Raw genomic sequence first — 26,801 nt, forward strand, 5'->3', positions numbered from 1 at the left:
AAAATCAATATTAAATAGGAAACAGCCATCAGACAAAGGTTTATGGAATTTATCATAATATTAAGGAACTGTACAATGCTTTCAGTATAAGTATGATGACTTCAGTGGGTATAGTGTACTATTTTAGCTTATTTATAACGCACCAGCTAGCATAATGAAACCACTGTAGCACTTTTTGCACTGTATATATGAACGCTTTTGCTCGATCCAGTGCACCAGACTGTTTTCAATACTCTGGTAGAACTGCATTACATGTAACTGTATAGCTTCATTTTGTTACTACCAATGCTCCTTTTTATCTGATATGTTTTATCATATTGTTTTTATAGTTGATATGTTTGTGGGTTGTTGTATTGTTAATAATATATTAACTTTTTGCTAATGAAGCCCAGGAATGATTGACCAGCAAGTAAACACAAACACACACACACACACACACACACACACACACACACACACACACACACACCAATACATTTCTAATGTTAGCACTATTTGTCATGATAAAATGCCATAACACTAAAACATGAGTACTTTAATATCACTACTTTATCTTTTTTGCCCATTTTATCATTACATTTTCAAAGCTTTATGTCAAAATATAAAACAAATGCCCTGTAATACGATGTAAATGCATGTAGTAAATACATTTGTGATTGGATTTGCTGTTGTGTTTGTCTGCTTCATGAGCTGAAACCATATTGCTCATTCTACCCGTTAGATGGCAGCAGATGATTTATTAACGATGAGGATAGAGGCGAACGGCCTGACCTGAATGTGCCTTTGAGGTCGCGGAGTGTCTCCCACCAGCGTTAATGCCGCGTGTGCCCGCTCGCGCAGATATGCTGGCACGCGCGCACAGCGTAAAGCGAAAAACTGTCGGACACTATCATGATTTTTCCGACGAAGTACAAATTGAAAACAATTACAAAACAATTATTAGACTCTAATTATAAATATTTAGAGTCCATAGTTTGAAAACCTTTAGACTATCATACATGTTTTATTAAACTCAGTATAAGTAACATTTATTGGTTGCGATTAGACTCAAATTTGCATGACAACCACGTGACCTGTACGTCACGAAAATAAACCAGGAAGTGCTAGTCAGTACGTGGCCTTATCATCTTGCGCCACAGAAAGAGGAGCTCCGCATCATTGCAACAATGGTAAGAATCCTTCTCTCGTTTATACAAGTTCAGACTTTAGTATACGGTGACACACTGTTTATCTGTACGCGTTATTCACAATTTCATTCACCAAACGATGCGTGTCCGCTGTGGAAGTGTGCTTCGTGTCGCTGCGGGTTTGCAGACGAGCAGAGCAACGTTAGCTTCTCGTGTCAAATTCACAGATTTAGCCGCTCAGTGCGTTTCCACACGAATGTAACCCTATATGCGCGATGATTACGGTATACAGTTTAACTAGTTAGATGTTTTAACGTAACATTACGCGTGTCTAACCGGTTTGTATTAAACTCCTTGCTGTGGTTTCAGGAACTCGAGGCTATGACCAGATACACCAGCCCGGTGAACCCGGCTGTGTTCCCCCATCTCACTGTCGTCCTTCTGGCCATCGGCATGTTCTTCACTGCCTGGTTCTTCGTGTATCCTTTCAATGCGTGTTTCACAGTTCACTGTGGTTAACATGAAGAGGGGGTCTTACCCGACACCTTTTAGGGTACTACGGAATAGGTGTCCTGCAGTAAAAACCTACAGCATAAAGTTATGGATCAAGTCAGTGCCTTTCCATGTTGTGGCCTCTCTTAGTTGAAGCTAAGTTAGTGGAACAGGTTTGCCATTTCTCATCAAGCACAATGAGCAAACCATGCAACAAGTTTTTAGATGTTTGTTTTGATTAAACCTGTTTATAGTTATTAATTCAGGCATCATTTTAATTGCTAACAATACGACAGAACATAGTTAATGAGTATTACAGTATAAGGCAAGAAACATGAGCAGACTCATACACGTTAAACAAATAAAAGCCATGATTTAAACAAAGATGGAGATCTGTAAAAAAAAATGTTTTTATTGATTCTGGCACTAAACTGGTGTAAAACAGACTTGTTTGAATTGTACTCTATTTTTGCAGATCTTTCACTGTCTTTTGCCATCATATGTAAATGTCAATTAAAGAACACAGGATGCATATGATACAGCAACATAATGGACAATTATATAATTCCTGTCATCGGAGTACGCTCCACAGGAGGAGGCATGGCTGTTGTACTTGTTTTATGAGTTGGCCCTTAACTTCTCATCAGCTACGAGGTGACGTCAACAAAATACACCAGAGATGTCTACAAAGAGCTGCTGATCTCCCTCGTGGCGTCCCTCTTCATGGGCTTTGGCGTGCTGTTCTTACTACTTTGGGTTGGCATCTATGTATAAAGGTATAGTTAAAATCTTATTTAGGTCTAGTTTTCATTTGTAATCACTGAAACAGTTTGGTAGTGGTTAACTTTCTCTCGTTCCCTGCAGTTTCATGTGACTGACTTAAACAACACATTCCATCGGAACGAAGGACACCAAACACAACATGGACCGTTTAATTGGACTGCACTGACATTTTGGGATCTTATGGACTCTGGTTTTCTTGTCACAAGTAAAGAGGATTTGTATAACTTTGTCTTTCTTTGTTCAACCTGATATCAAACAAATGCAATAATCCATGGATCACAGATTGGAACAATAAAATGTTGACAAACAATATTGAGATGAGACCTGAAGTTCACTGGAACTTGGCCCGTGTTGATTAGGAAGTTATTTTGACGCACTGAATATTTTTGGTGCGTTTCACTAGTGGCACCTAAAACCCAAATCCCTGATTAATCTTTGTTAAAAATAGAGCAGTCAGTTTAACCTCGTCTTCGGGATATTAGTGACTATCCTAGTAATGAAGGATTTCACCAGGATTAGAGAAGGATTGTTTAATAAAAACAGCAGGAATTTTTTTCAAAGATCCCAACTAAAAGACAACTGGATTTGCATGACATTGGCTTATTAAAATGACATTAACCATGTAAACGGCATGCTAACCATAAGGCAAAAATAAATCAACATGTTCCCTCCTTCTGTGGGGAAGAACAGAGCTTTTCCAATATAACTATTACATGTTAAATGGTACATTAGCATGAATCAAAACAAACTTCCCATTTTTCCAATGTTCTGTCTGCAATTCAAATTGATTTAAAGGCCACACAGATTAACACTCACAATCCTGTTTAATGCAATACTACCACGGTTGGCTTAACCCGTCACTGTAAACCATTTAACTAATTGCTTTATTGGCTACATAAAGCCAGTAAACAAACCGTTTTAGACTTTGCTTCGTCCTTAGCTTGATTTTCTTTTTTAAACATGAAAATAATCCTTTTATGCCTCATAAAATCTCAAAAATTCTCTTTTTCACTGACGAGCTTTGGCAAAGGCATCCCGAAGCCACAGAGAGTCCTCATACAGCCTCGGGTCTCCCATGTACTCTGCTGTTCGTTTGTATAAGTAGTAATACATCACTGCCCCTGTTAATAGAAAGAAGTACAGTTACATAAAATAGATTAGTTGCGATGGAAAATGCACCTCCGAATTAATCCACCAATTACCTGTCCTCTGGAAAACAAAAAGGGCTTGAAGACCATCTGTCCAAACGAAACTGTTTGACTCGAACCATCTAAGGTTCTAGAAAAAAGATACTACCAGTTTGTATAGATCAACATTCTCTACATGTACTATATAAGATTGCATTGGTTATCAATATTTTACTTGTATGTAAAAATGGGACAGTTTTGTCAGGTGGTGTGACAAAACTTACCAACACCCAGCAGTGGAAGCAGATGCTGAGCGTCAGGTAAAGAGCGGAGAACATCAGCAGAGCCCTGAACCTCTCCAGGAGCACGGACACCAGGCCGACCTGGAACACGTAGGTGTTGAACATCATCAGCAGAATGATGATCACGTTGAACAAGATGGCGATGTCCTGGATGCTAGAGACACAAATTGTACTGGTTTATTTGTAAGAGTGGTTTCTGATGGTGTGAATAACGCTTAACAAAAGAAAAATACATGTGACCATGTTAGAGAGAAGGATATGGTGAACGACTTATGTTACCAGGTTTCTAAACAAAGGTCTTATGTCAAATGAATGAAGTATGGCTACTGACAACTCAAACTAATTTGCTGTAGTTAAGACAAGGCTTCATTCAGAATATAAATGGTTGGTCTATAGTTATTATAATAAAGACATCAGAGCTGCTGACCCCATTGCAAATAATTAAACAAGTAAAGTGGAGTTTTGAGATTACCAGTTACTGAGAAAGTACATCAATTTACAGCCTCAAGGATGATACACCACACAAAAAGTGCAAAGACTGTCATAGTAAAGTAAGTATGTTTGTGAGCAACTATTCTGAATGTCTGGCTGCCTTTTTTAGCAATTCAATTGGGGGATTAGTTTATTAAATCATAAATTACTGTTATTTTCAGCCATAAAACATTTGGTTTTAGGCCATCTCTCCCAAATGAGATTAATTGTATACCGATTCAAATGTATTATGATGTATCAACTTTATGATAAATGACATGAAGTGAAGAAAACACAGAAAGTCTGCACATGTTAGAAGATGTATCCAGAGAGTTGTAGATGTTTTGACTTGAACAAGCTGACTCGATGTGGTTCAATGACTTACATGAAAAGGACTAGTTGGATGACAGGCGCTCCCCTCAGGAGTTCACTGAAAGAGTTGACGAAGAGGTCATAGGCCAACAGGGTCAGCTGGATCAGCAGCACCAGTGAGTAGTTACCAGCCTGGAGCATCTTCAGGGGCTGATGCTGCAAACCACCACCGCTCCCAGTCTGTTCACCTGCTCGCTTCCGGCTGCTTCTCTGCACACGTGCAACACGCAGGTACTTGATGGTGACACACGTCTATTCGGTCTGGATTCTGCCTCTACATACTAGAATAAAAACAAAACACTGCAGAGGTCTAACAGTAGGCAGACGTACTGGCTTCACAACGTGTCCATTCACATGGTAAGAAACTGCGGGCTTTCCCCTGAAATGTTCTGTTGCTTTATGTTTTCTTCACACCAGGTTGTCCCTCTGTTCATAAACATGTTGATTGTTGTCCTCCCGGAAAAGGGTTCTTGGTGATGATTGCAGGCAGTCCAAAATGGCAGATTGGACATGCTGACATGTTTGATGGAGAGAGTCTCCTTGTCTGCGTGTCCTGGGAGGAAGAAACAGAAAAGCTGTGAGGTGTGTGTGGTGTGGAAGGAGTGGCACGGCAGTAACTCGTTTATCCTCCAGACATCTCTGCGGATGAGGTGCTGATGTAAAACGGCGTGTCTGTCGCAGAGAGCTAAATTAGCAGTATACACAGGTACGCATGGAAAGGTCCAAACTGGGATGAGGTTTATTTCTCCTAACGTTACGCGAACACAACTCACGTTCGCGGGATCTCTTTGTTGTTTATTTCTTTCCACGCGCCTAATTTAACGTCGTCTACGACGGTATAGCCTCAAGTAATTTAGCCCTGGCAGCGGATAATCACGGAGACCGTAATATAGTTAACTAGTATAGCTACGAACTGTCTCGCAAGCTCAATTCCACAACAACAGATCTCTCGGCTGGCGGTGCACAGCTCGGGTTTGTTTAACTTCTTGGAACTCCCTCCAGACACGTTTGCTAGTTTCACCATCACAACATTGACTCTGCAGTGCGCACTGTCGATTAAGTCGACTTCACAAATACCACGTAACACCTACTCACCAGAAAGAAACGTGTGAGGAGTGAAACCTCGTCTCGAAGAACCGGCACACTGCTCACATCCCTACTTTTATCGGCAGACAATGCTCTCACTTGGAGCGGCAACTCCTATTTTTCAGCATGTATTTCCGTGAATTCCATGGTAACGCCACTACTTACCGTAAGACCAGACGTACAGGTTCAACGAATATTCCTCAAAACATTTCTAAAGAGTTAACGGTATATTTTGTCGTTGTATTACTTGCAGTGACTGTTATTTCCTCAACGTAGCTGCTGTGTGAATGTTAAAACAACTAATGGCCATTTGGGGGGTGGGGGGACGGGGGACTGTTGGGCTCAATTCGAGAGCTACATCAATCATTACGGTAAACGTGCATCACATGCGAGGCTTACTGCCACCCAGCGGCTAACGCGAGTACTACGTGATTGAAGTACTGCGAGCTGATCAAAGGTAGCAGACACCTGCGTCCAGCACGCTGTGTGGCTGAGTCGTCAAAGTTTCTGCAACGTCGATGAATTGACACGGAATACAATAACGTAAGTACTTTACTAGTAGTTCACTCTCTCCGTTATGATGCATTAACGATCGCGACTAACGAGAGTGTGGGGTTTTTGTTCTTTAATAATAAATGTGGGCGTTAGATTACTTCATTCTTTTTGGTTTTTGGTTACATCAGCTGACGTTAATGCTTCAAAATTGGTCGCATGTAAGCCATTTTCTTCTCTGTAAGTTTCTGAGCGGAGTGCTTGTTTGGTACAGTCGCAAAACGCTTATCTGCATGTCACAAAGTGTGAGTGTTGTCTCATGTTGACATTTCTCCGAAAGCGCAGTCTTTCTGTGAAGTCTTTAAGTTTGACTGACAGTTTGTAACCGATATCAGGTTGTACACTTTGTGAAGTCCCTTTCCCTGAATGTGAGAGAGACTCTCCTTGCTTCACACACCAACCGTGTGCAATATGTGTGTTAGGTGTGTAAGTTTATTTGACCTTTGGCTGTCGGCTAACTGGCTAATACAAAATCCTTAACATGTGTTTACATAGTCTTTTATCTGAGATTCCACCATATCTCATGTTATAAGTATGCTTTCATAGATCATAAACCATCATCTTTACTAGCCATTACCAGTACATATTTTGGAGGTTTTATGATCATAGATTTCATGACTGCAGGGTTATGAAGGAGAGGTAGTCATATTAACACAAACGGAGTGCATCTTTGACTGAAGATCTCTAGAAACATCTCTGTTTCTAACTCTACATAAATTAAAACATTTATGATGTTTGTGGATATGCTCTTCCTGTGTAATAGAAATGCCATCTAACCTGAAGACGGATAATGTGTGCTGCTGGTATCATAAATCACAGTTTTATGAATGTCCGTAAAGGAACTGAACAATAGTTCCCATGTAGTCCTTAAAGAGTGAACTTTGTTTGCAATTGTGGTATTTCTGACAATGCAAACAACTGCAAATGTTTTATTTGCATCTCCTCACCCCTGGCAATCCGCCCTCCCTTTCGAGTACACAGAAACTCTTCTCGCACGATACCATCCTGTTTTTTACCCTCAACACATCCTGGTGCTCAGACATGGCGTTCCTAGCAGTGACACAACAGCCCATCTTAATGAGTGTAAACATGTCAGCCACCTGATCACAGCAGCTGTAGATAATGTGACAAGTCACAGCGTAGTTGTTCTGCTTCTCGTGTTTGACAAGGGAGGACCTGTAGGGCAGCTTCTCACAATGTCACAAGAGACAAGATCCAAAGTGTCTTTTCATTGATGTTCTTCAAGAAACTAAAAGTGAATGTCTCAGACTGGTGGCATCCAGAAATCCAGTTTATCATTAACATCCATCCATCCATTATCACCCGCTTATCCGGGGTCGGGTCGCGGTGGCAGCAGGTTCAGCAGGCCGACCCAGGCTTCCCTCTCACCCGCAACACTTTCCAGCTCATTCTGGGGGATCCCGAATCCCTCCAGCGTGTCCTCGGTCTTCCCCGGGGCCTCCTACCAGTTGGACGTGCCCGGAAAACCTCTAATGGGAGGCGTCCAGGAGGCATCCTGACTAGATGCCCGAACCACCTCAGCTGACTCCTTTCGACACGAAGGAGCAGCGACTCGACTCCAAGCTCCCCCCTGATGTCCGAGCTCCTTACCCTATCTCTAAGGCTGAGCCCGGCCACCCTACGGAGGAAGCTCATTTCGGCCGCTTGTATCCGAGATCTCGTTCTTTCGGTCATGACCCAGAGTTCGTGACCATAGGTGAGGGTTGGAACGTAGACCGACCAGTAAATGGAGAGCTTTGCCTTCCGGCTCAGCTCCCTCTTCACTAAGACGGACCGGTACAGCGCCTGTTTTACTGCTGCAGCCGCACCGATCCGCCTATCGATCTCCCGCTCCACCTTACCCTCACTCGTGAACAAGACCCCGAGATACTTGAACTCCTTCGCTTGGGGTAGGCAGTTTGCCCCCACCTGGAGGGAGCAATCCGCCGGTTTCCGGCAGAGCACCATGGCCTCAGATTTGGATGTGCTAACTCTCATCCCTGCCGCTTCGCACTCGGCTGCAAAACGCCCCAGTGAATGCTAGAGGTCACGGTCCGAGGAGGCAAACAGGACCACATCATCCGCAAACAGCAGAGAGGCGATCCCGAGACTCCCGAACCGGATCCTCTCCGCCCCCTGGCTGCGCCTAGATATCCTGTCCATGAAGGTCACGAACAGGACCGGTGATAAAGGGCAGCCCTGGCGGAGGCCAACACCCACCGGGAACGTGTCTGACTTACTACCAAGGATACGAACACAGCTCCTACTGCAGGCGTACAGAGACCGGATGGCCCGTGCCAACGGGTCCGGCACCCCATACTCCCGCAGCACCCCCCACAAAAACCCCAGAGGGACCCGGTCGAAAGCCTTCTCCAGGTCTACAAAGCACATGTAAACTGGTTGGGCAAACTCCCAGGACCCCTCCAGTAATCTTGCGAGGGTAAAGAGCTGGTCCACTGTTCCACGACCGGGACGGAATCCGCACTGTTCGTCCTGAATCTGAGGTTCGACAAGCGGTCGGAGCCTCCTCTCCAGCACCCTGGCATAAGCTTTTCCCGGGAGGCTGAGCAGTGTGATACCACGATAGTTCGAGCACACTCTTCGGTCCCCCTTCTTGAAGATGGGAACCACCACCCCGGTCTGCCAGTCCATGGGCACTGTTCCCGACCCCCATGCGACACTGAAAAGGCGTGTCAACCAAGACAGCCCAACAATGTCCAGCGCTTTCAGCATCTCAGGGCGGATCTCATCCACCCCTGGCGCCTTGCCACCAAGGAGCTTTTTGACTACCTTAGCGACCTCTGCCAGGGATATGGGTATATATATATATATATGTATAATATATATATATTTATCATTAACAATCTTTCAATTAGTTTCGTCTATACAATGCCATAAATAGGGGGACATGTGCCCATCACAACCTCCTTGAGACCACAGTGATGTCCTTACATAAGTAAAACACAAGATCATGAGTTTACAATAATATTTGACAAAGACAATCTGTAAATCATCTCATTTGGCTTTTTTGTTTGACTATTTATGTTTGACATTTTTTTTAATTAATCATTTATCAAAATAGTTGCCAATTATTTGTTGTGTTTCACGGTTCAGCTCTACTTCTCATAACAAATAAAGTTTGAAAGCATTCAATTCCAAACCAAGAGGTCAACAAGTACAACAATTACAAGACGATGTACACCAACTCCCCACCCACAGCTGTCTTTCTGTGTGCAGTAATGTCTAAGTGGCTGAAGGATGACGAAGTGCTGGTGGGTCAAGGCAGCGGTGAGGCTGCACCAGTGAGCCCCAGACTGCGAGGCTCATCAGCTGGGAGATCCAGACTGCGAGGCCTATCAGCTGGGAGCTCCAGCCTGGGTGTTTGTAGTCCACTTGCTTCCCCCAGAACTGGAGAAGCAGGTTCAGGAAGCCCGAAGGCAGAGACCATGGGCAAGGCCAAAGAGCTGTTTTTGCTGTGTGACAAACAGGGGAAGGGCTTCATCACAAAGTCGGACATGCAGGTGAGCAGCTGATGTGGTAGAAGAACAAAAATGTCAGGCTGATTGTAGAGGGTTAAACTTTCCATATTCTTCTGTTCAGAGGCTGCAGGTGGAGTTGTCACTGTCCCCTGAACAGCTGGAGACGGTGTTTGATAGTCTGGACCGAGAGAGCAACGGATTCCTCACTCCTGTCGAGTTCAACACAGGACTCGGTAAGTGTTGTGGTTTGAAACCATTATCCACTACGACGTCAATGGGGGAAAAGCCACTGTGTGAACCGAATCCTCTGTGCGTCTCTGCATCTGTGGTACAGGTGAGTTGGTGGGGCTGGAGGACACGACTGAACCAAGTCAAAATGAATCGGAAGATACGGACCAGATAGACTACTCCCAGGACGCACTTGCAGTCCGATTTATAAACATACTGATGGAGCTGGGAGCGGACACACTTTTTAAGGAGTAAGATCACTGACCTAAAGGCATTCCCATCAGACTGTACACAGTCTGAGTTCTACAGTTGCAACAATATAGACTTATATACACTCGGTTTCCAGTTTTGTAGGTACACCGATAGCTAGAACTGATGCAGTTTTAAACCGGTTGATCTGTTATTCAGCCTTCCTTTTATTTTCATAAATGTTGACAAAAAAAGACAGAACAAATGGTAGAAACATAGGATAAAGCAATACAATTCAAACTGCACCCTCAAATGCTACCATAAAGTTGAATCAAAATCTCCCTAGACTCACAACATCATGACCTTTCCTGAAGGTAGGATTCATTACAGGACTGTGGAATTAGACTGCATATGTTTTAGCAAAGCTTATCTTCAAATATTGGCACAAGGGTGGTTAAGATGGTATGAATACTACTGTAGAATGTTTGCTTTATGTGTAACATGTTACATAGACACATCTGCCAAGTTACTAGAAGCTGAAGGATAGTGAGGTGTTAATGTGTAAGGCACGTTTTAAATGGATAAATAGATAAGGAAGTGATCTTAAAGAAGTGAATATACACGACCGGGGGAAATATCCACAAAACGGTAGTTTTATTTTAGGGTGATTCTTTGCCACTTCGATACAACTTTGCATATACAATATCTTATTTAAAAATGTTAACTATTAGTTTCTTGAGCAAACAATACACATCTTTGAACTAGATAACCTTCATAGGAACCAAGGAAACGAGAAGCTTGATCCACAGATAGTGTATATGAACAGTTTGTTATTCAAAACCTTTTTGTGACGTAAATGAGTGATTCTGTGATGCGCTCGTTGCTTTAATAGTTGTTTGTTGTGTGTCAGTCAGCAGGAGCTCTCGTCTCTGTGGTGTGAACTCCAGAGAGACAAACCGGAGCTGCTGAGTGCCCTGGACGGCGTCCTGATCCACGCAGTGTCTCATTTACAGGACTCCTTCAGAGAGAGAGACGGTCTGGAACAAGCTCTACGCAGGTCACGGCTTCCTCCCGCTGTCCTCTGCATATGGAACAACTCATTGTGCCCTGTTCAACTGTGAGGATTCCCACTGTGTTGAGTTGTCTAAAATCATTCAACTGTAATTCTTTTGTGCTTCAGGCGGGAGAGTGAACATGATGAGGTGGTTCGGTCCATATATGAAGAAATGGAAAACCAAATCCGAGAGGAGAGAGAGACACGTCTGGCTCAGGTACATAGTTGTGCTATTTAGTCCAGACGTTGTGCCGTTTGACAAAGGGGATCATCATAATAGCCTTTAATGAATCTATTGTGAAATCAAGGACAGTATTGGACAGAAGCAGAGAGGAAGACAACTTGAGGAGCTGAAGCTGCGTGAGCAAGAGCTGGAGAACACACTGAGCAAACAGAGAGAGGTACACGTCCACAGAGTGCCACTGTTCTTCCTGAAGAGTTTGAGTTTAATGAATGAGACCCGTCTTTGTCCTAAGCTGGAAACCAGAATCCGGCAGCTAAGCTGTGAACAGTCAAACATCAAGGAGCAGAACCAGCAGCTGCGGAGCCTCAACTTCCAGCTACAGGAGCAGGTGGAGAGCAGCAGAGAGCAGCTGCAGGCCGCTCTGGCTCAGCTCAGCCTGCTGCAGGCCCAGGAACAAGTGGCCACGCAGAGGTGAGTGGCGAACTGCATCAGAACCAGAGTTCAACAAAGACATGGCTCCTGCCCTGGCAGCTGGTCTAATCATATTTGCAAGAATACCAGGAGTTAAGAGGAACGCTTGCATTTTAGTTTTTTCAACAAATCCCAATAAAAAAACCCAAACCAACAATGTTTTAATCTTTCACTCAATAATTTCAAGATCTTGCTCATCTGCTTGTCTGTGGCAGCCACTCAGCCACATTTGTCCCTATTAAGAATTATTTCTTAAATATTAAATTCCAATGTATTTGCATAGCACCATATCATGTGCTTAACATAAATATAAAAACAACAAAAATGTATGAGCTATACATACACAAACACATCTATTTACATACTAGCATACTGTACAAAGGCTCAATGTTCAGTAATGTATTGCTTCATAAAAGAAAAAAGGTGGTTACGTAATAAACTTAACAACTGACCTGTAATTGTGTCAGCTTATACTCAAAGGTAAGTAGTGTTTTTGTTGTAAACAACTTTTTGTTGTGGATTAAAACACATTTGGTATTTTCTAGGGAGTATTTCTGGAAGCAGGACAGTGTTTGTGTGCTAGACTCAAAATAAACTCCAGTTCATCATAATAAAAGAGCATGTCGCCCAGAGCAACAGAGTGGCTCATTTACGGATTTTAATAGTTAAAAGTTATGTCAGGCTTTGGTTACAAAGGCAGCTCTTATAATAATCCATGTATTGTTGGTTTTGGTCTTTTCCTGGGATTTGTGTACAATAAGAAGAATAAAGAGCAATCTTTAACAATTGTTTGTTTGCGTCACTGTAGAAACGTGATGAAGGTGTCAAGGAACATGCAGAAAGAGAAGGACAGTCTCTTTAGACAACTGGAGCTCTTGAGGTACAGCGACACAGCTGCTGTCTGATTCAACCAGTGGGATGTTTGTTCTTCATGGTTATCTCTTTATTTTAGGGATATGAACAAAAGGCTGCGAGATGAGAAGGATGTCCAACAGTCTCAGAAGAGGGTTAGTCACAGTCGCTCTGTCCTTCCTCCTCGGCCTCTCACTTGTTACCTCAGTGAGGACCTTTGTACCCCGTGGACACAGCAGATTTATCCAACCTAAGCTAAGTCTTGGATTGGCTTCATGCATTATTCCTTCCTCTGGACAATGATTATTTATATGGGTAGCTGTTATTGATTGAACGTGTGTTCATTGACCCTATTTGGGATTTGTGCGATGTCAGCAATGTGTTTTTTGTTTTGTAGATTTAGTCAGTGAAGTGAAATATTTTGTTGCATAGACATTTATTTAATCTGTACCAATTTTAAAAAAATAAATGTTTTATATGTTTATTAATGAAAGCACTATTTATGAACTAAAGTGTCAGTATTTACTAAACTAATAAAGCCTTTTGTTTATCAAAATTCATAAAGGAGTCATAATCTATTATCAGGTTCTCCTTTGTCTAATCCACATTCTTAAATATATGGCATTTTTGCCAAAGCTGTTAACTGTGGTAAGTATGTTTTTATTATTTTTTTTTTATTTTTGTGCACTAAAAATCATCTCTCTTGATCAACGTTTCTGAACAAGTAATATACCAAGAATACAAAATACTCTTTCAAGACACTGCTTGGACCGTTACATAATGAACACCACGTATATTTCTAGTATTCTTTTGTCTTGCCGTATAAATTATAATCAAATAAGTGTATTGCTGGTAAGTGATTGTGATATTTAACTACTTTGTAGCAGAATAAATGTCACTATTGGACAAACACTAAAGGTTTTGCCTTTTTTTTTTAGCATATATATAATTTCCCCTTGTGAAACAATTGGTATTTCTATAAAAAATACAGGTAATGTTCCTTGGAAACTTACCATAGCACGTCCATATATTTATACTGTATACAACGTATATTATAAAAATCTTAATGCTACTCATTTCTTCTGCCTCACTTCTCATGACAACCTTGTAGAATCCAAATGTCACAACGCCTTTGCAGAAGAAAGGGTCAATTATAGGTAACTACGTACTGCAAGACAAGCTACTGAAAAGGTTTGTGTGACTTGCACATCTGATATCATTTTGCAGTAATGCAAGGCAGATTGCCAGAGGAAGCAACTCATTGTGTGTATTCATTGATTCTGAAGACTGCTGAGCTCATCTGAGTTGGAACAGGACAAAGACTCAGAGGTCACAAACTTATCCAAGAGACGCCAACCGCCACGTAGAGTCGGGTGTGAACATGTTGAACAGGTGCAAACTCAGGTATGGGAACATATTAGGTTTACAAATGCATTAATCCAAAATCCTTCAATTTTATTATACAGTTGCAGCAGCTGGATAACTTTTAAATATTCTGAGGCTTCTGTACTGTAAGGAGCACAGATTAAAGTTGCATCCTCTTCATCACAGACAACGTGAACATGACTGTCGTAAAGTTGAGTTTGGTCCCTTTACCTGAATCTTAGAGAGCACCTGTCCGTCCTCAGCGAGTGTTCAAGGTGGTCTTCCTGGGTGACTCCGGCGCTGGTAAGAGCTCCTTCATCCAGCAGTACTGCACTGGACACTTCTACAGTAAAATGAACGCTACTGTCGGTAAGCTCTTCTTTTAGTATCACGGTGATTAACGTGCTCCTCAGTGTATGTATAAGTAAAGTATGACGTCACGGGTCTATGTTTCCTCTAGGTATCGATTTCCAGATGAAGACTTTAACTCTGGGCTCCACCATCATCACCCTCCAGCTGTGGGACACTGCAGGACAAGAGAGGTCGGATGTATCATAGTTTATTCACATGTTTACCAACCGTGTGCTTTTTTGGGGCCTTTCATATTTTACATTATACCATCTGAGCTGTAGGAACTATTTTTTGTTTGCCATCTGATAATAAATTTTGCTTTTTTTAGGTGTAATTTTTCTTATTCCTGTTCAGGTTTCGCAGCATAACTGAGCAGTACTACCGCCAAGCTGACGGTATCCTTGCCATGTATGACATAACTAAATCCTCCTCCTTCGCTGCTGTGAGAGCCTGGATGGACTCTGTGAAGGTGAGACGGAATGGATGGGAAAACAACATGCAAAACCATTTGTTGGAATTTGAATACACATGCAGCTGATTGACGGTCCAGGAAACCTATCCACATTAATGCCAACTGAGGTTATTTATTTATTTTCGAGGTTATCTTGGTCTGATGTTTGTGTGGATAATGTAATAGCATTTCTCACCTTCAGTTTTCAACACTAATCAAAGTGTCTGTCCCAGGAGAAGATGTGTGACGGCGCGGTGCTGATGCTGCTGGCCAACAAGCTGGATCTGGCAGGCGATCACCGCAGAGAAGTGAAAACAGGGGAAGGGCAGAGACTCGCAGATGTGAGGCACATTTGAATATTCAAACTACTTTCCACAGTGATTTACTCGCAGTGTGATTGCTAACGACAAAATATTATCTTTAAAGTAAATTAAATGTTTTTTTTTGTTTTTTTTTACTTTCTTGTTTATACAGCAGCACCAAGCTTTGTTTTACGAGTGCAGTGCAAAAACTGGACGTAATGTGGAGGAGCTGATGACTTATCTAGCTGGGTAAGGCATCTAATTTCTATTTTATTTGTCATTCAAATCTTCTGGATCCTGCAAAATGTTTGTCATTTGGTAGGCACAATTTGTCATTGTAGCCGAAATACACTCCGTTACCAGTTTATCAGATATGCAGTCTAATACAGCAGTTGTACCTTCATGAACGTTATTGTGACTTGAGAGGTTTTCATTCAACTTTATAGTCATTTTAAGGGTTGATTGTTTGTGGTGCTTTTGAATTGTATTGCGTTGTAACAAGAGTCTATAAAATCCCAGTAAAAGTGAAACATTTGTTGTCAATTAATGACATTAATTTATCGACTAATTGTCTCAGCATTAGTCTACTTTTAATGTATATAAAAGGGATGGAGCTGATCAACATTAGTGTAGTTCATCTCACACAATTTTTGACACAAAAATGAAATAAATGCCGGATCAACTGTGTAAATGACAAATGTTGTTGTTGTTGTTGCTCCTGCTGTGCAATGATTCAATAATGTTCTCCCTTTCAGGATGTTAGTCTCCCAGCATGATCGTCAATGTGAAGATGCACTTTTACTGACGGAGGGCACGGCCACGAGAGGCTGCTGCACATGAACGAACGCAGGACCAAGAGGCTTTCGGCTCCCAGCCCCGAGTCCTAAGATCACTCAGATCTTTTGAAGACACACAAATCTGCATTGTTCTGAGAACAGAAGAGTATCACTAATGTTATGGAACTTTATAATAAAATCAAATAATTTTGTTGTTGTCTTAGTCCTTTTTTTGTGTTATTCTTTGAACACCATCTTTACAAGCTGCACAATTGTGTTGGCGCTCATATGCATGAGAAACCAGCTGGGGGCAGCCATGTCCCCCATGTAGCATGTAGAGGGTGAGCTGGCGGTCGAGCCAAAAGAGTACAGACGCTTTGAGTAGGAGGCGCTGGTCTGAGTGTCAACTGAGAACCAGTGCCGTTGCAGTTAACCTTCAAAGACAGCAGCACACTGACACCGGGGTTGGTGGGATCTGGGAAGACATTACCCCGATAATCTACATCCTTTGAGGCCCACCATCTAAAATCAGGTAGGAGTATTTCAGTCTCAGCGGAAAGGGAGAGCAGTTTTTCCATGACACAATGCGTTAAAAATAACTCTGATGGCCATTAGGAGATGTTGTTTTGCTGCTGGACAATCACATTTACACATGGAGTATTGTGTCTCACAGCTTGAAAAAAAAAGAAGCATTTCTCATGTGTTAAGATTCCTTAATGTTTTATAGTTATCGTCGCTCAACTGTTTCTTGGATTTGTTTTTATGCCTAAAATGGTGTTCACTGATGCCTAAACTCAACATCTGTCATGATGCTCAATCACAAACTTTCTTAAAATAGAAGCAGAGGAAAGTTCAGTTCAGGCCAGGATAAAAACAGACTGAATTCATAACATCGAGAGTTAATAGTGGACAGTATATCACTTGCATGTAAAAAGATCAGGTTAAGTTACTTGGATTGGGGGCATATATATATCTGACTGCTGGATGACGCTTGTATGTTTTCCCCAAAACACATTTGATTTAATCTTTGAGCTCTTTCCATTGCTGTTATGTGATAAAAGTATGCCCAGTGTGGGTTTGTACTCCACCCAGTAAATCACCTTTCCACCCCAAATGTGGAGCTAAAATAGACTGAAATAGGAAATTGCTAATCATGAGAGAATAAAGATGATAAATTGTAGGATCATAATCTTCACTATAGTATGACCTGCTCTCTGAGCATCTTGTATTCATTCTCGAGGTGAGGATGCTGCTGGGCTGTTGAATCTTCTCCAGAAAGTATTTCATTTGGTAAAACTCTCCCTGAGTGGACACAAACCTGCGGTTTACCGACGTATACATGTTTCTATTTCAGAATGGAAGCTCAGCGGGGAAAACCACTCAGCTGTGGGACAATTTGTCTGAAATATCTACTTTTTCTCTTTAATATTCTTTTTTGGGTAAGTTAATAAGGAAGTGTGAAGATTGTATCTATAATTGAGACCACAGTCTCTCTGTTCTACTGACAATTGTGATAAGTACAGTACTAACAGTAGTAGTAATATTTAACTTTTATATACATGTTAAATGTATTGTTTGCTTCAGATGCCAGATATTTACAACAGGGAATCACTTCACAGCTCTATTGTTTCTCATGGTTAGACTACATTTACAGTATCATTTAGTGACTCCAATGGACAAAGAGTTACAAGAAAGAGACAATCCTACGATATATCTACATATAACGTTTATTGTATAACCATCTTGTATAACCAAGTATGCACTAAGATGCATGAACATCTCTTGAGGCTAACGGAGAAAGAGAAAGACGTTGTCTTGTTTGCTGGCATATTTTAATAGCCTGCAAAACATAATGTGGTGCATTCTTGATATGAGCATATGAGCATATCAAGAGTGAAGCTGATGACGGTGGTTCTTTCAGCTGGCAGGAGGGGCTGTGCTGGCAGTCGGCGTCTGGACTTTGGTGGAAAAGAGCGAATACATCAGTTTATTGAGCTCCAGCTTCTACTCAGTCTCGGCTTATATCCTGATCGCTGCCGGGGTCATTGTGATAGTGACGGGGATCATCGGATGCTGTGCCACTCTGAAGGAGATGAAGAGTCTTTTGATCGTGGTAGGATGGATCAGACACAAAGCACTGCCCTGTGACAGAGGAATGTTTATTTCACTCCACTGAAGCATGAATCCCATTGAATTATGTGGATTTAAAAACCAAGTAAAGGCACTTTTGAGTTCCTGTTTATACACACACACACACACACACACACACACAACCCGGTCTGAGTCGACGTGTTTGGAAAGTTAATCCTGAGTGACCTTCTGTCACGTCCGCCTGCATTCAGTGCAGCTCATTATGTCAGACAGGCATGACTGTCAAATATAACAGACAAAGCCATGCAGAGTGTGTCTTTAAGAGTTTAGATTTAGAGTGCAGCTCATGCTCAAGGAATGAAGGGCATCAGAAGCGGCTGCTTGGACTGAAGAGTGTGTGTGAGAGACGGACGCAAGTGAGAGGATATAATGCAGAAGTAAAACTGCACAAGCTCTGTGACATTATGTTCATTTTCAACTTAACCTTTGTAATGAGTTTAATCATTTAACCTCATGCACAGTGATGATCAATAATGATGTTGTATGTGAAATAATTTCATATTTTAGCTAAGAATTATACTGAAAAGATATTTGAAACATGCCTTGTTCATGTCCATATTTAATATCCATATTTTTCTCCCTCAGTTTATTCACAGTTGTGTTCTTTTTTATTTCATGTCCCTCCTCGACAGTATTTGGTCTTGTTGCTCGGTATCTTCCTGCTGGAAATCATTGCTGGTGTGCTGGCTTACATTACCTACCAAGAGGTGAAGTGGTTAACCCTCTGTTTGTTTCTTGCTGTAAATATTTGCTGAAAAGAGAGTGACAGATATTATTCATATAAATAGAAATATGTCCTTGTAAATTCTGATACGCCATGTGATTGTACGCTGATTGTATGTTTTCTATTCTAGTCACCATTTATTTTCAATTTCACTGCAGCAACTACAAATCTGACACTCCTTTTTTGTCTCTATATATACTTAATGTGTATTTTTGTTCATTCCACAATCCCGTAATGTGATTTCAAACACCATTCCTTGTTGTCCATCATTTCTATTTACTTTTTTTTCTTCTTTTTTTTTTTTACCACCCACGAAATGGCTCAGCTGTTGCATTTTATGTTGTGAAATCTTATCTGCATGCTTTTCTGTGCATGTTCTTCATTTGTCCTGTTTTCTATCTTTCTCACACCTCTCTTTCTTCCTCCCTTTTCTTGCTCCAGTGTTTCCCTTTCTGCTATCAGGTAATCTCCTGCCACCTGTTTCCATTTAATATCAAACTGTCTCTCTAACAGGTTGATATAAATGGCTTGTTTACACATTGTCAGTCAAGCAACAACACTATCTTTATTTGTAAATTAATGTGAAGAATGCTCATGTAGAGCAGGGAGTGGAGTCAGAGGAGCTATGTAATTATATATATATATATATATATATATATATATATATATATATATATATATATATATATATAATACACAAAATATTGCTATTTTTATTGATGAGAGGAGATTAACAGATAACAGATGTTCTCCTGAGTACCACTTAAGTGCAGCTTTCTGTCTCACAGCTTGACGAGGAGATGAGACAGAATCTGAAGGTGACAATGCAGCAGAAATACCAGCAGCCGGGGGAGGAGAGCATCACACAGGCTGTGGATAAACTTCAGCAGGAGGTCTGGAAGTGATACTAAATGTTTAAATCACAGCCGAGTTAACTGCCAGACTGATGAGAAGAAACACTACACTAATTACTTCAGTGTCAGGTGTCAGTCTGATCAGATAATGTTACATTTGGAATGACAGTGTGGCTCATTTAGCCTCCATGTGAATACAATTCAGTGTTAAGCACAATTTCCCTCATACATTGTTTGTCTTGTTTCTCTCTGCATCGTCTCCCTCTCAGTTTAAGTGTTGCGGCAGTCATAACTCCTCAGACTGGGGAGACTGTGTGTGGATCCAGTCAGCAGAGAACAAGCGGCTTGTTCCTGATAGCTGCTGTAAAAGTCCCAGTAACCTCTGTGGACGCAGGGACCATCCCTCCAACATCTACAAGGTGGAGGTAGTGAGACATGTCCGTTTGGCTGTGAATAGTTGTTAAATATTAACAGTATCTTAATTTATTTCCTCTCTCGTACTTCCAGGGAGGCTGCATTATGAAGTTAGAGGAGTTCATCCTGAGTCAGTTGTATATTATCGGTGCAGTGGGAATCGGGATTGCATTTCTACAGGTAAAGCACTAACCACTGAGTACAAGTTGACATCAACATCTCTTTTAATGTTGTGGAAAATACCAGCAACTGAACTGTGATCAATGGTTGTTTATATGTGCAGTGTGGAACTAACAAGTCCCTTGTGTCTTTTTTATTGCAGCTTGTGGGGATGATGTTTACTTGCTGCCTTTATCAAAATTTGAAAGATGATCCATACTGATTTTTGACTTTGTTTTAATATTGCAAAATGTGTCACATCATGAATTGTAAAATATGTTATAGGTATTTTAATAGCCAAGTTATTTATACAGTTCTGGATGCTGTGAAGCTGTTAACTCAAATTATGACATGATTTAAAAAATACACACAGATGAGATGCTGTAATGCTGATGAACAGCAATGTTCTCTTTTTGCAAAATAGCATTGTATGCTTTAAATATCGTCCCTTTTTATATTAATAGTATGACGTTTGGATGAACTTGGATGAACTAAAAACACATTTTACAGAGCAGAGAAATATGAAAATGCTGTGGCTAGATTTGCAATATGTTTATCTTTTTTATGCATCACAGTGTTAACCAAAATTGTAACTAAATAATGAGTATTAAAAAATATATATTTTGTTTGCTGAAATGAAAATAAAAATGCTTATTTACCTTTATTCTGAAATCCTTCAGCGGATGTTGTTGTCAGCTGACATTACTTCCTCCTCGCGGATTTCCCCTGAATGATTACTTATTCGTGTCAAACCAGCTAAACATATTTATTGTTGAGGGAACACGAAGATAAATGAAATGTCTGCTAAACCCACGTGTTTGATTGTGGCGAGTGCGTCTCCTCAAGGTGGGTCCATGAGCGCGTGCGAGTGACGTTATAGTCAAATACTGGTGATACCGTGACGTTAATTCATGTGATAAAGTGCAGTGCTGAGTTCACCGAGACAGTTCTGTGTGAATTAGAGCTCAGCCACCGTTAGTTGTTGTTTTTAATGAACTTGTTAGCTCTGGTCAACTCCCTTGCTAGCTAGCTTAGCGTCACAACCAAGCGACGTGTTTCTGCTGCACAGACGAGCTCGTGTTTAATCAGGTGCGTTTCGTTTCTCCAGGTGTGTCAGCGGCGTCTTTCCATCAGTCCTTCAGCCTTTGTGCCTCCGTGTTTAATCTTCAGACAGCCACGCCTGGGGTAAGGCCATTCCTACCTGGAAAAAAACCCCAACTAAAGTATTGTTCTACAGTGCTAATCAAAAAGCTGCATCCTTCACTTCAACCAACATTTAGATGCGCCTCTAACCTGAGCGTGGCGTCGGCATCATTATGAAACGTCCGCACTGACAGAGGGAGGAGCTTGGCCTCATCGAGGGTTTCTTTTAATTGCAGGGGAAGCCAATAGACTTTGTTGGAGTCGATGAAAGCACCGCTCGATGGGTGCAGGACTTCAACCTGAAACCCTACGCAACACCTGCCAAACTTGAATCTATAGACGGTGAGGATATTTATTTCATGGTCATTTTGGTTTTTAATGTGTGCCGTTGGTTGGACTCTGCTCAGTTGTGTCACGATGACCCTCTTCAGGTGCTCGATACCAAGTGCTGCTCATCCCGGACTGTCCCGGAGCACCGAATGACCTGGCACACAGCGGCTCACTGCACCGCATCCTCACACACTTCATCTCTCATCAAAGTGAGTGTGAGGCTTTTTAAAAATGTATTTTAAAGCGGTCGGTGTGCAATCCATGTGTGATGCGTTTGCATCTCTGTATGCAGAGCCTGTTTGTGCAGTGGGACAAGGAGTGTCGGCGCTGTGCTGTGCCACTGAGGGACAGCGGTGGATCTTCAATGGCTACAGCTTAACAGGGGTTAGTCTTCCTCGAGTAAATATGAAGGCAATATACACAAATATCTTCATGTGGTAATGTCTGTAATAACAGTAACTGTTTCTGCTGAAAGCCGTCAGTGTTTGAACTGGTGCGGAGGCCTGACTTTGCCAACCTGCCCTTGGTCGTGGAAGACTTTGTGAAAGACAGTGGTGGATCATACACGGGTAAGCTGACCTGCAGAGCACTGACAATTTGGTAAATACTTATGTAGCGTTTAAAAGAAATCTTCATGTGTATGTCTTTGTTTTTCAGCAAGTCAAGAAGATGCTGTGCATGTCGTAATAGACAGACACCTAATAACAGGCCAGAATATGCAGTCCACCTCACTTGCTGTACATAATCTAATCCTGCTCTCCAGTGCAAAATAAGAACAGAAACATCAGGAGCATTCAAATTCAACTGCTTAGTTGTTCCACATTTATATTCATGTAATCAAACAAACATTCATCTCGGACAAATATTGGAAGATGCTGGGTCAGAACCGATGTTTGGCAACACTGTAAATACAACTTCTCAATGCTGTTATTATAAACACAATCAAATGTCATGATTCGAAAAATACAAGAGAGAAAACGCAGATGCAGTTTTGAGGATGTTCAAAGTCAGAGAAGGATTCACATGCACCCAAGAGAAGAAATGTTTGTGGGCAATGGAGCACAAAACAGATTTCTGAATTTGGACTGTAGAGGCTGCTGATGTCTGGTTGGTGGACAAGAGCAGAATATAACCTTTCATTTTAACATTATAGAAATTGATTATCATGCACCCTCTGTTGTTGAAGGGAGACGAGTCACTGCACTTTGACTAAACTGGACAAGTTGAATTGTTTTCCACAATGATGAGGAATAAAACATACTGAAGTACCTTGTGTCTGCTGCGAGTATTGTTTGAGTCAACAAATACCGATGTAGAGGAGATTTCTCAACACTTTCATGACCCTCAAACAAGTTGAGTATTAACTAAATCCTGTCAACGGCTCGTTTCAGAGTTCATGTTACCCTAACTTGTAAAACAGAAGAATTGTAGCTGTGTATATAGCTCATGAATGTTTGGTGCTCAGTCTTCAAAGAAAAAAAAAAGAAAAATCCATGTGCTGCTGGTCCAAAGTCTACAGTCTTCTCTATCAAGTCCAACTCTCATAGGAGATCATAGAAATAGTCCAGCCCTTGTCCTAATTCCCATAAGGAAATCCCTGTTCCAAGTTCAGTAGCTAAAGAGATCCTCAGGTAGAGTGACTGTAAAAAAGTAAATAAAAAAATGTTTAATCTCCCATGTCGCAGTAAACATAAGGAAAACACTTCTTTAATGATCTTAAAATGTGCATAAGGCTTACCTTCAATGATGGATAGTACACCACATGCTTAACTGCGTTATTCCTGAAATTAATGTCACAAATATTGTTAAAAGATGCTGTGGGAAGGTCTAAAACTCAAGCCATGATTTTTTGACTAATTAAATCAGTACCTCTTGTAGCTGAAATAATGCTCTGCAGAATATTCGTCCCAGAGAAGTTTGGGCCTGTGTTCTCGCAAAATCTCGATGTACCTGCAGGAAATCAGAGACAAACTTAAGACCACGTTCAGGGATCTGTCATTTGTTCATGCCAATTTCATGTGAAATAATTGAAATTATGTTTTTGTTGCTGCTTAGTTGGAAATAAGTGATGTCATGTACTTGGGAACACCGATCAGTTCAGTTCATAAAATATCTCTCCGATCTATTTAGAATTTTTTTTTTTTTTTTAAAGCATCCATTGGGATGCCGACAATGCTAAATCAGATTGAAACATAAAAATGTAAATAAGGTTTTACAGCAGTAGTCACAGAAGTCTTACCTTCCTCCGAGGGTTGGCTCTGTTTCCTGGCTTGCAAAATCCAGGCCATACAAATTGAGTCCAAGCAGGATCTTTTGCCTCCACTGAGTGTTGGGAGCAAGTTGGAGAACACAGTCCCTCACCCAGGGGAGGGGGGAGCTCGGGCCCGGTCTATTAAAGAACATTAAAGAAGCATTAATGCTGTGCATCTTCTTGTAGCCGTCTGTTACTCTACTCATGTCACTTCCCTGAAACATTCCCATTGCTGCCACAATGCATCTATGGCCATCACTTGTCTGTGACTCACCTGGCACCACTGGAGTAGTCGTACGTCATGAGGCTGAATCCGTCCACCGCCGGGGCCAACTCCTCAAACTCCTCCCTGCCAAACATACCCGGCTGGCCGTCACTGATAGTGGTGGAAAAGGAAAAGAACGAAGGAAAGTCAGCACCAATTTAAGTGTACTTTTACATTTTATAGGTGCTGAAAGAAAACCAATTTATTTCACCTTGTCACAGCAGGTGGGATGACAAGAATACAGTCTAATCTTTTTGCCTTCAAAGTTTCACATATGTGTTTCACCAAATGGACCAGCTCCCTGCACAGAGAAGATGTTACACATTTGATTATTTGTATTTCCGTCATCACCTCAGACGAAAAAATATATACAGTATATATGATGGTCAGATACAGATGTCAGTGTCAACAGAAGAACTTACTTCCTTTTGTTACCTCCGAGCTGGCTCCACAACTCCAACGTGAAACCATCGAAACCTTCATTCTGCAAGGCCACAGCTTCATTAGACGGATGCAGGACACACACTGTTGCATGGGAGCTAAACACAACACCTACTTACCTTTGCAACATCCACCAGCTCACTTCCCAGCTCCTCAATTTCATCTTCACTCCCCAGCACATACATGTAGTCCTGGTAAGACCAGCCGTCAAATAACAGCCGAGGCACTGAGAGTGAAGAAAGTGAAGCATCTCAAACAAAGAACCAAACAATAGAGTCTCATCTGAAAGCGCTTGCACACATTAACAGATCTGAGTTGTGGTCTACTCACCCATCCGGACTTTTTTATTTGACTTGCGTACGGCTTTGACCCAGCCTGAGGAGACAAAAAGACTCCTTTATGTACATTATTCACTAAAAAACAGCTTCCATTTGACTGTCGGTGACGTGGATCCTTTACCTGGGTCATGATCGTGGAGTCCTGTAACTTCGAAGGTTTCTGCTCCCCGCCGGTGCAGCTGAAGCCAAACTGGGCACACCGAAGTTAGTTTAGCACCAAAAATTTTGGCAACATCATAACCGTGGGAATTCCACTGGAGGATGAGAGAAATAAGACATGCAATTTAGAGATATTTAGTCAAAATAACATACTGTACACAAACGATGGGTTCCCATTAAAAAGGAAGATTCAAGACTGTCTTAATTCAACACCTATATGTCTACATGCATGATAAAAGAGTTATCGGTCACTGCAATCATTCCTCTTTTAACGTCCTCATACATAAGGTTTACTTCTAAAGTTAAAGGGCCAGAAGTGGAAATCATTTTCATTGTTCAGTTTCATCACCTCGGAAAATATAGAAGAAGAAAATAAAAGACCATCAAAATACTCAGACACTAAATTGGCCATCATATAAGACATATGAAAGCAGTACATCTTTATTGTAGAGAACCTGGCATCAGAAAATATTTTGCATTTGTGCTTGAAAAAGGAGTTAAATGATGAATTCATTATCATGGCAGTTACTAATTAATTCTCTGTGAATCCATTAGTCAACCAATGGTTTTGGGTCGACCAAAGTTAGTCTTTTTTACTGTGTCTCCAAGAAATTGAAGGTGTGCACAGGCCTTCACTGTCAAGCCAGTTTGGCGAGGAAGAAAACCACAGGGATGAACACTTCCGATGCACATATGGGCATGCGAGTGTTGCAATTAGACAGACTTCAAATAGTCTCTATCCTTTAATGCTGTGTCGTCAAACACTGAGCAGCAACAATGAAGAAAGTAAACAGGTCGGTGACTTACTGGCGTGACATATCCAAGCACCGGTCCTTGAAAGATTTTCTTGATCTGAGCCCAGTGTCTCTTTTCCTCCTTCACTATGTCTTTCCATGGCGGGTCCGACACAACAAGGCCTCTCTCCAGCACAGACAACTCAGCTGGAGATGCCTAAACAGTGAGAGCAAATGAAAACAGCACATTTCAGTGACAGATGGGACATAATTAGGACTGGACATGAGGACACGATGCCAGTCCAGCAGCATGCCAGGCCGACAGAGGAGGACTTGTGTGCCGTGAAGTGACAGCATGAAACTGCTCACACCCATTCTATGGTACTGACCGGAAGTTAGAACATATACATTAGTCTTAGACTCACCTCAGCCTCAGCTTTGTGCGACTTCTTTACATCAGTTTTTGAGAGAGTGGCACTGACCAACAAGCAGCATGAGATGGCGTGCAGCAGCAGGGATAGTGTCTTTCTCATTTCCAAAAAAAAAAACGTAGTGAACAGTTAAATATAAGAACGGGTTAGCTAAAAGTCGGCGGATTTTGTAGTGCACGCGCTTCCTTCCTGACAGAGATGTGGTCGATTAAAAACCAGCATGTCCTGCTTCGCGTTGCAGTCACACAGCACAACGAGCCAGAAACACAACATGTATTGTGAACGACGTGGTTCTGACGGCCGGGCGGGCTTGTGCCAGTTTGAGTGACAACTTAGCTCAACGTGTTTCTTTTTTCTTTTTTCGGAGCGTCAACGAACTTCCGCGTTGTGTGT

At 41.6% G+C, this 26,801-nt stretch overlaps 6 protein-coding genes across 10 annotated transcripts; 4 read left to right on the top strand and 2 right to left on the bottom strand.

The window, feature by feature from the left end:
* Positions 1-1,052: 1,052 nt before the first annotated feature.
* On the top strand, positions 1,053-2,714 carry tmem258 (transmembrane protein 258). Its single transcript, XM_034536003.1, has 4 exons — positions 1,053-1,169; positions 1,497-1,606; positions 2,267-2,395; positions 2,484-2,714. Exons 1-3 carry the CDS (start codon positions 1,167-1,169, stop codon positions 2,391-2,393), a joined length of 240 nt encoding a protein of 79 aa, XP_034391894.1. The 5' UTR covers positions 1,053-1,166; the 3' UTR covers positions 2,394-2,395; positions 2,484-2,714.
* Positions 2,715-2,898: 184 nt separating this feature from the next.
* Positions 2,899-5,905, bottom strand: tmem138 (transmembrane protein 138). Of its 3 annotated transcripts, none has more exons than XM_034536001.1 (6): positions 5,770-5,905; positions 5,005-5,227; positions 4,688-4,884; positions 3,814-3,985; positions 3,605-3,680; positions 2,899-3,523 (listed from the first exon to the last, which is right to left on the bottom strand). In XM_034536001.1, the coding sequence occupies exons 3-6, from the start codon at positions 4,813-4,815 to the stop codon at positions 3,411-3,413; spliced, it is 489 nt and encodes a 162-aa protein (XP_034391892.1). In that variant the 5' UTR covers positions 4,816-4,884; positions 5,005-5,227; positions 5,770-5,905; the 3' UTR covers positions 2,899-3,410. The 3 variants fall into 3 exon arrangements, with proteins under 3 accessions (XP_034391892.1, XP_034391893.1, XP_034391891.1); XM_034536002.1 differs by having other exon boundaries at positions 4,688-4,955; positions 5,089-5,227; positions 5,770-5,879; XM_034536000.1 differs by having other exon boundaries at positions 4,688-5,227.
* A 286-nt stretch (positions 5,906-6,191) lies between these two features.
* Positions 6,192-16,173, top strand: cracr2b (calcium release activated channel regulator 2B). 3 transcript variants are annotated; one of them, XM_034536097.1, is made up of 18 exons: positions 6,192-6,303; positions 9,550-9,833; positions 9,913-10,024; positions 10,126-10,270; positions 11,119-11,265; positions 11,389-11,479; positions 11,571-11,663; positions 11,739-11,917; positions 12,726-12,797; positions 12,870-12,924; positions 13,881-13,960; positions 14,056-14,173; positions 14,377-14,503; positions 14,595-14,676; positions 14,840-14,954; positions 15,170-15,277; positions 15,411-15,487; positions 15,994-16,173. In XM_034536097.1, exons 2-18 carry the CDS (start codon positions 9,552-9,554, stop codon positions 16,076-16,078), a joined length of 1,968 nt encoding a protein of 655 aa, XP_034391988.1. In that variant the 5' UTR covers positions 6,192-6,303; positions 9,550-9,551; the 3' UTR covers positions 16,079-16,173. The 3 variants fall into 3 exon arrangements, 2 of the variants coding, with proteins under 2 accessions (XP_034391988.1, XP_034391989.1); XM_034536098.1 differs by having other exon boundaries at positions 15,176-15,277; XR_004609641.1 differs by lacking the exons at positions 15,411-15,487; positions 15,994-16,173 and having other exon boundaries at positions 14,814-14,954.
* Positions 16,174-16,438: 265 nt separating this feature from the next.
* Positions 16,439-20,827, top strand: cd151 (CD151 molecule). Its single transcript, XM_034535370.1, has 8 exons — positions 16,439-16,546; positions 17,369-17,453; positions 17,936-18,127; positions 18,798-18,872; positions 19,678-19,782; positions 20,013-20,168; positions 20,251-20,337; positions 20,480-20,827. The coding sequence occupies exons 2-8, from the start codon at positions 17,370-17,372 to the stop codon at positions 20,537-20,539; spliced, it is 759 nt and encodes a 252-aa protein (XP_034391261.1). The 5' UTR covers positions 16,439-16,546; position 17,369; the 3' UTR covers positions 20,540-20,827.
* A 174-nt stretch (positions 20,828-21,001) lies between these two features.
* Positions 21,002-23,057, top strand: gatd1 (glutamine amidotransferase like class 1 domain containing 1). The gene is made up of 7 exons (XM_034535811.1): positions 21,002-21,162; positions 21,425-21,501; positions 21,696-21,801; positions 21,891-21,998; positions 22,082-22,173; positions 22,265-22,358; positions 22,447-23,057. The coding sequence occupies exons 1-7, from the start codon at positions 21,114-21,116 to the stop codon at positions 22,560-22,562; spliced, it is 642 nt and encodes a 213-aa protein (XP_034391702.1). The 5' UTR covers positions 21,002-21,113; the 3' UTR covers positions 22,563-23,057.
* chid1 (chitinase domain containing 1) lies at positions 22,583-26,785 on the bottom strand. Its single transcript, XM_034535810.1, has 12 exons — positions 26,403-26,785; positions 26,051-26,194; positions 25,206-25,338; positions 25,077-25,121; positions 24,866-24,972; positions 24,728-24,789; positions 24,517-24,606; positions 24,315-24,416; positions 24,029-24,178; positions 23,659-23,739; positions 23,528-23,570; positions 22,583-23,429 (listed from the first exon to the last, which is right to left on the bottom strand). The coding sequence occupies exons 1-12, from the start codon at positions 26,508-26,510 to the stop codon at positions 23,331-23,333; spliced, it is 1,164 nt and encodes a 387-aa protein (XP_034391701.1). The 5' UTR covers positions 26,511-26,785; the 3' UTR covers positions 22,583-23,330.
* Positions 26,786-26,801: the final 16 nt, after the last annotated feature.

This window comes from Cyclopterus lumpus, chromosome 6 (genome assembly GCF_009769545.1).
Source record: "Cyclopterus lumpus isolate fCycLum1 chromosome 6, fCycLum1.pri, whole genome shotgun sequence".
Taxonomy (NCBI): Eukaryota; Metazoa; Chordata; class Actinopteri; order Perciformes; family Cyclopteridae; genus Cyclopterus; species Cyclopterus lumpus.

Excerpts from the sequence above, each read along its gene's own strand:
- tmem258 (XM_034536003.1), top strand. Across the intron at positions 1,607-2,266 it reads TTCACTGCCTGGTTCTTCGT|CTACGAGGTGACGTCAACAA; the intron begins GTATCCTTTCAA and ends ACTTCTCATCAG.
- tmem138 (XM_034536001.1), bottom strand. The coding sequence starts at position 4,815 with ATGCTCCAGGCTGGTAACTACTCACTGGTGCTGCTGATCCAGCTGACC. Across the intron at positions 3,681-3,813 it reads GCTTCCACTGCTGGGTGTTG|AACCTTAGATGGTTCGAGTC; the intron begins GTAAGTTTTGTC and ends TCTTTTTTCTAG. Across the intron at positions 3,524-3,604 it reads TTTTGTTTTCCAGAGGACAG|GGGCAGTGATGTATTACTAC; the intron begins GTAATTGGTGGA and ends TTCTATTAACAG.
- cracr2b (XM_034536097.1), top strand. The coding sequence starts at position 9,552 with ATGTCTAAGTGGCTGAAGGATGACGAAGTGCTGGTGGGTCAAGGCAGC. Across the intron at positions 9,834-9,912 it reads TCACAAAGTCGGACATGCAG|AGGCTGCAGGTGGAGTTGTC; the intron begins GTGAGCAGCTGA and ends TCTTCTGTTCAG. Across the intron at positions 11,664-11,738 it reads CACTGAGCAAACAGAGAGAG|CTGGAAACCAGAATCCGGCA; the intron begins GTACACGTCCAC and ends CTTTGTCCTAAG.
- cd151 (XM_034535370.1), top strand. The coding sequence starts at position 17,370 with ATGGAAGCTCAGCGGGGAAAACCACTCAGCTGTGGGACAATTTGTCTG. Across the intron at positions 18,873-19,677 it reads CTTACATTACCTACCAAGAG|CTTGACGAGGAGATGAGACA; the intron begins GTGAAGTGGTTA and ends TCTGTCTCACAG. Across the intron at positions 20,338-20,479 it reads TCGGGATTGCATTTCTACAG|CTTGTGGGGATGATGTTTAC; the intron begins GTAAAGCACTAA and ends TTTTTATTGCAG.
- gatd1 (XM_034535811.1), top strand. The coding sequence starts at position 21,114 with ATGTCTGCTAAACCCACGTGTTTGATTGTGGCGAGTGCGTCTCCTCAA. Across the intron at positions 21,163-21,424 it reads GGCGAGTGCGTCTCCTCAAG|GTGTGTCAGCGGCGTCTTTC; the intron begins GTGGGTCCATGA and ends TCGTTTCTCCAG. Across the intron at positions 21,999-22,081 it reads ACACTTCATCTCTCATCAAA|AGCCTGTTTGTGCAGTGGGA; the intron begins GTGAGTGTGAGG and ends CTCTGTATGCAG.
- chid1 (XM_034535810.1), bottom strand. The coding sequence starts at position 26,510 with ATGAGAAAGACACTATCCCTGCTGCTGCACGCCATCTCATGCTGCTTG. Across the intron at positions 24,973-25,076 it reads AAATAAAAAAGTCCGGATGG|TGCCTCGGCTGTTATTTGAC; the intron begins GTGAGTAGACCA and ends CTTCACTCTCAG. Across the intron at positions 23,430-23,527 it reads TGTACTATCCATCATTGAAG|TCACTCTACCTGAGGATCTC; the intron begins GTAAGCCTTATG and ends ACTTTTTTACAG.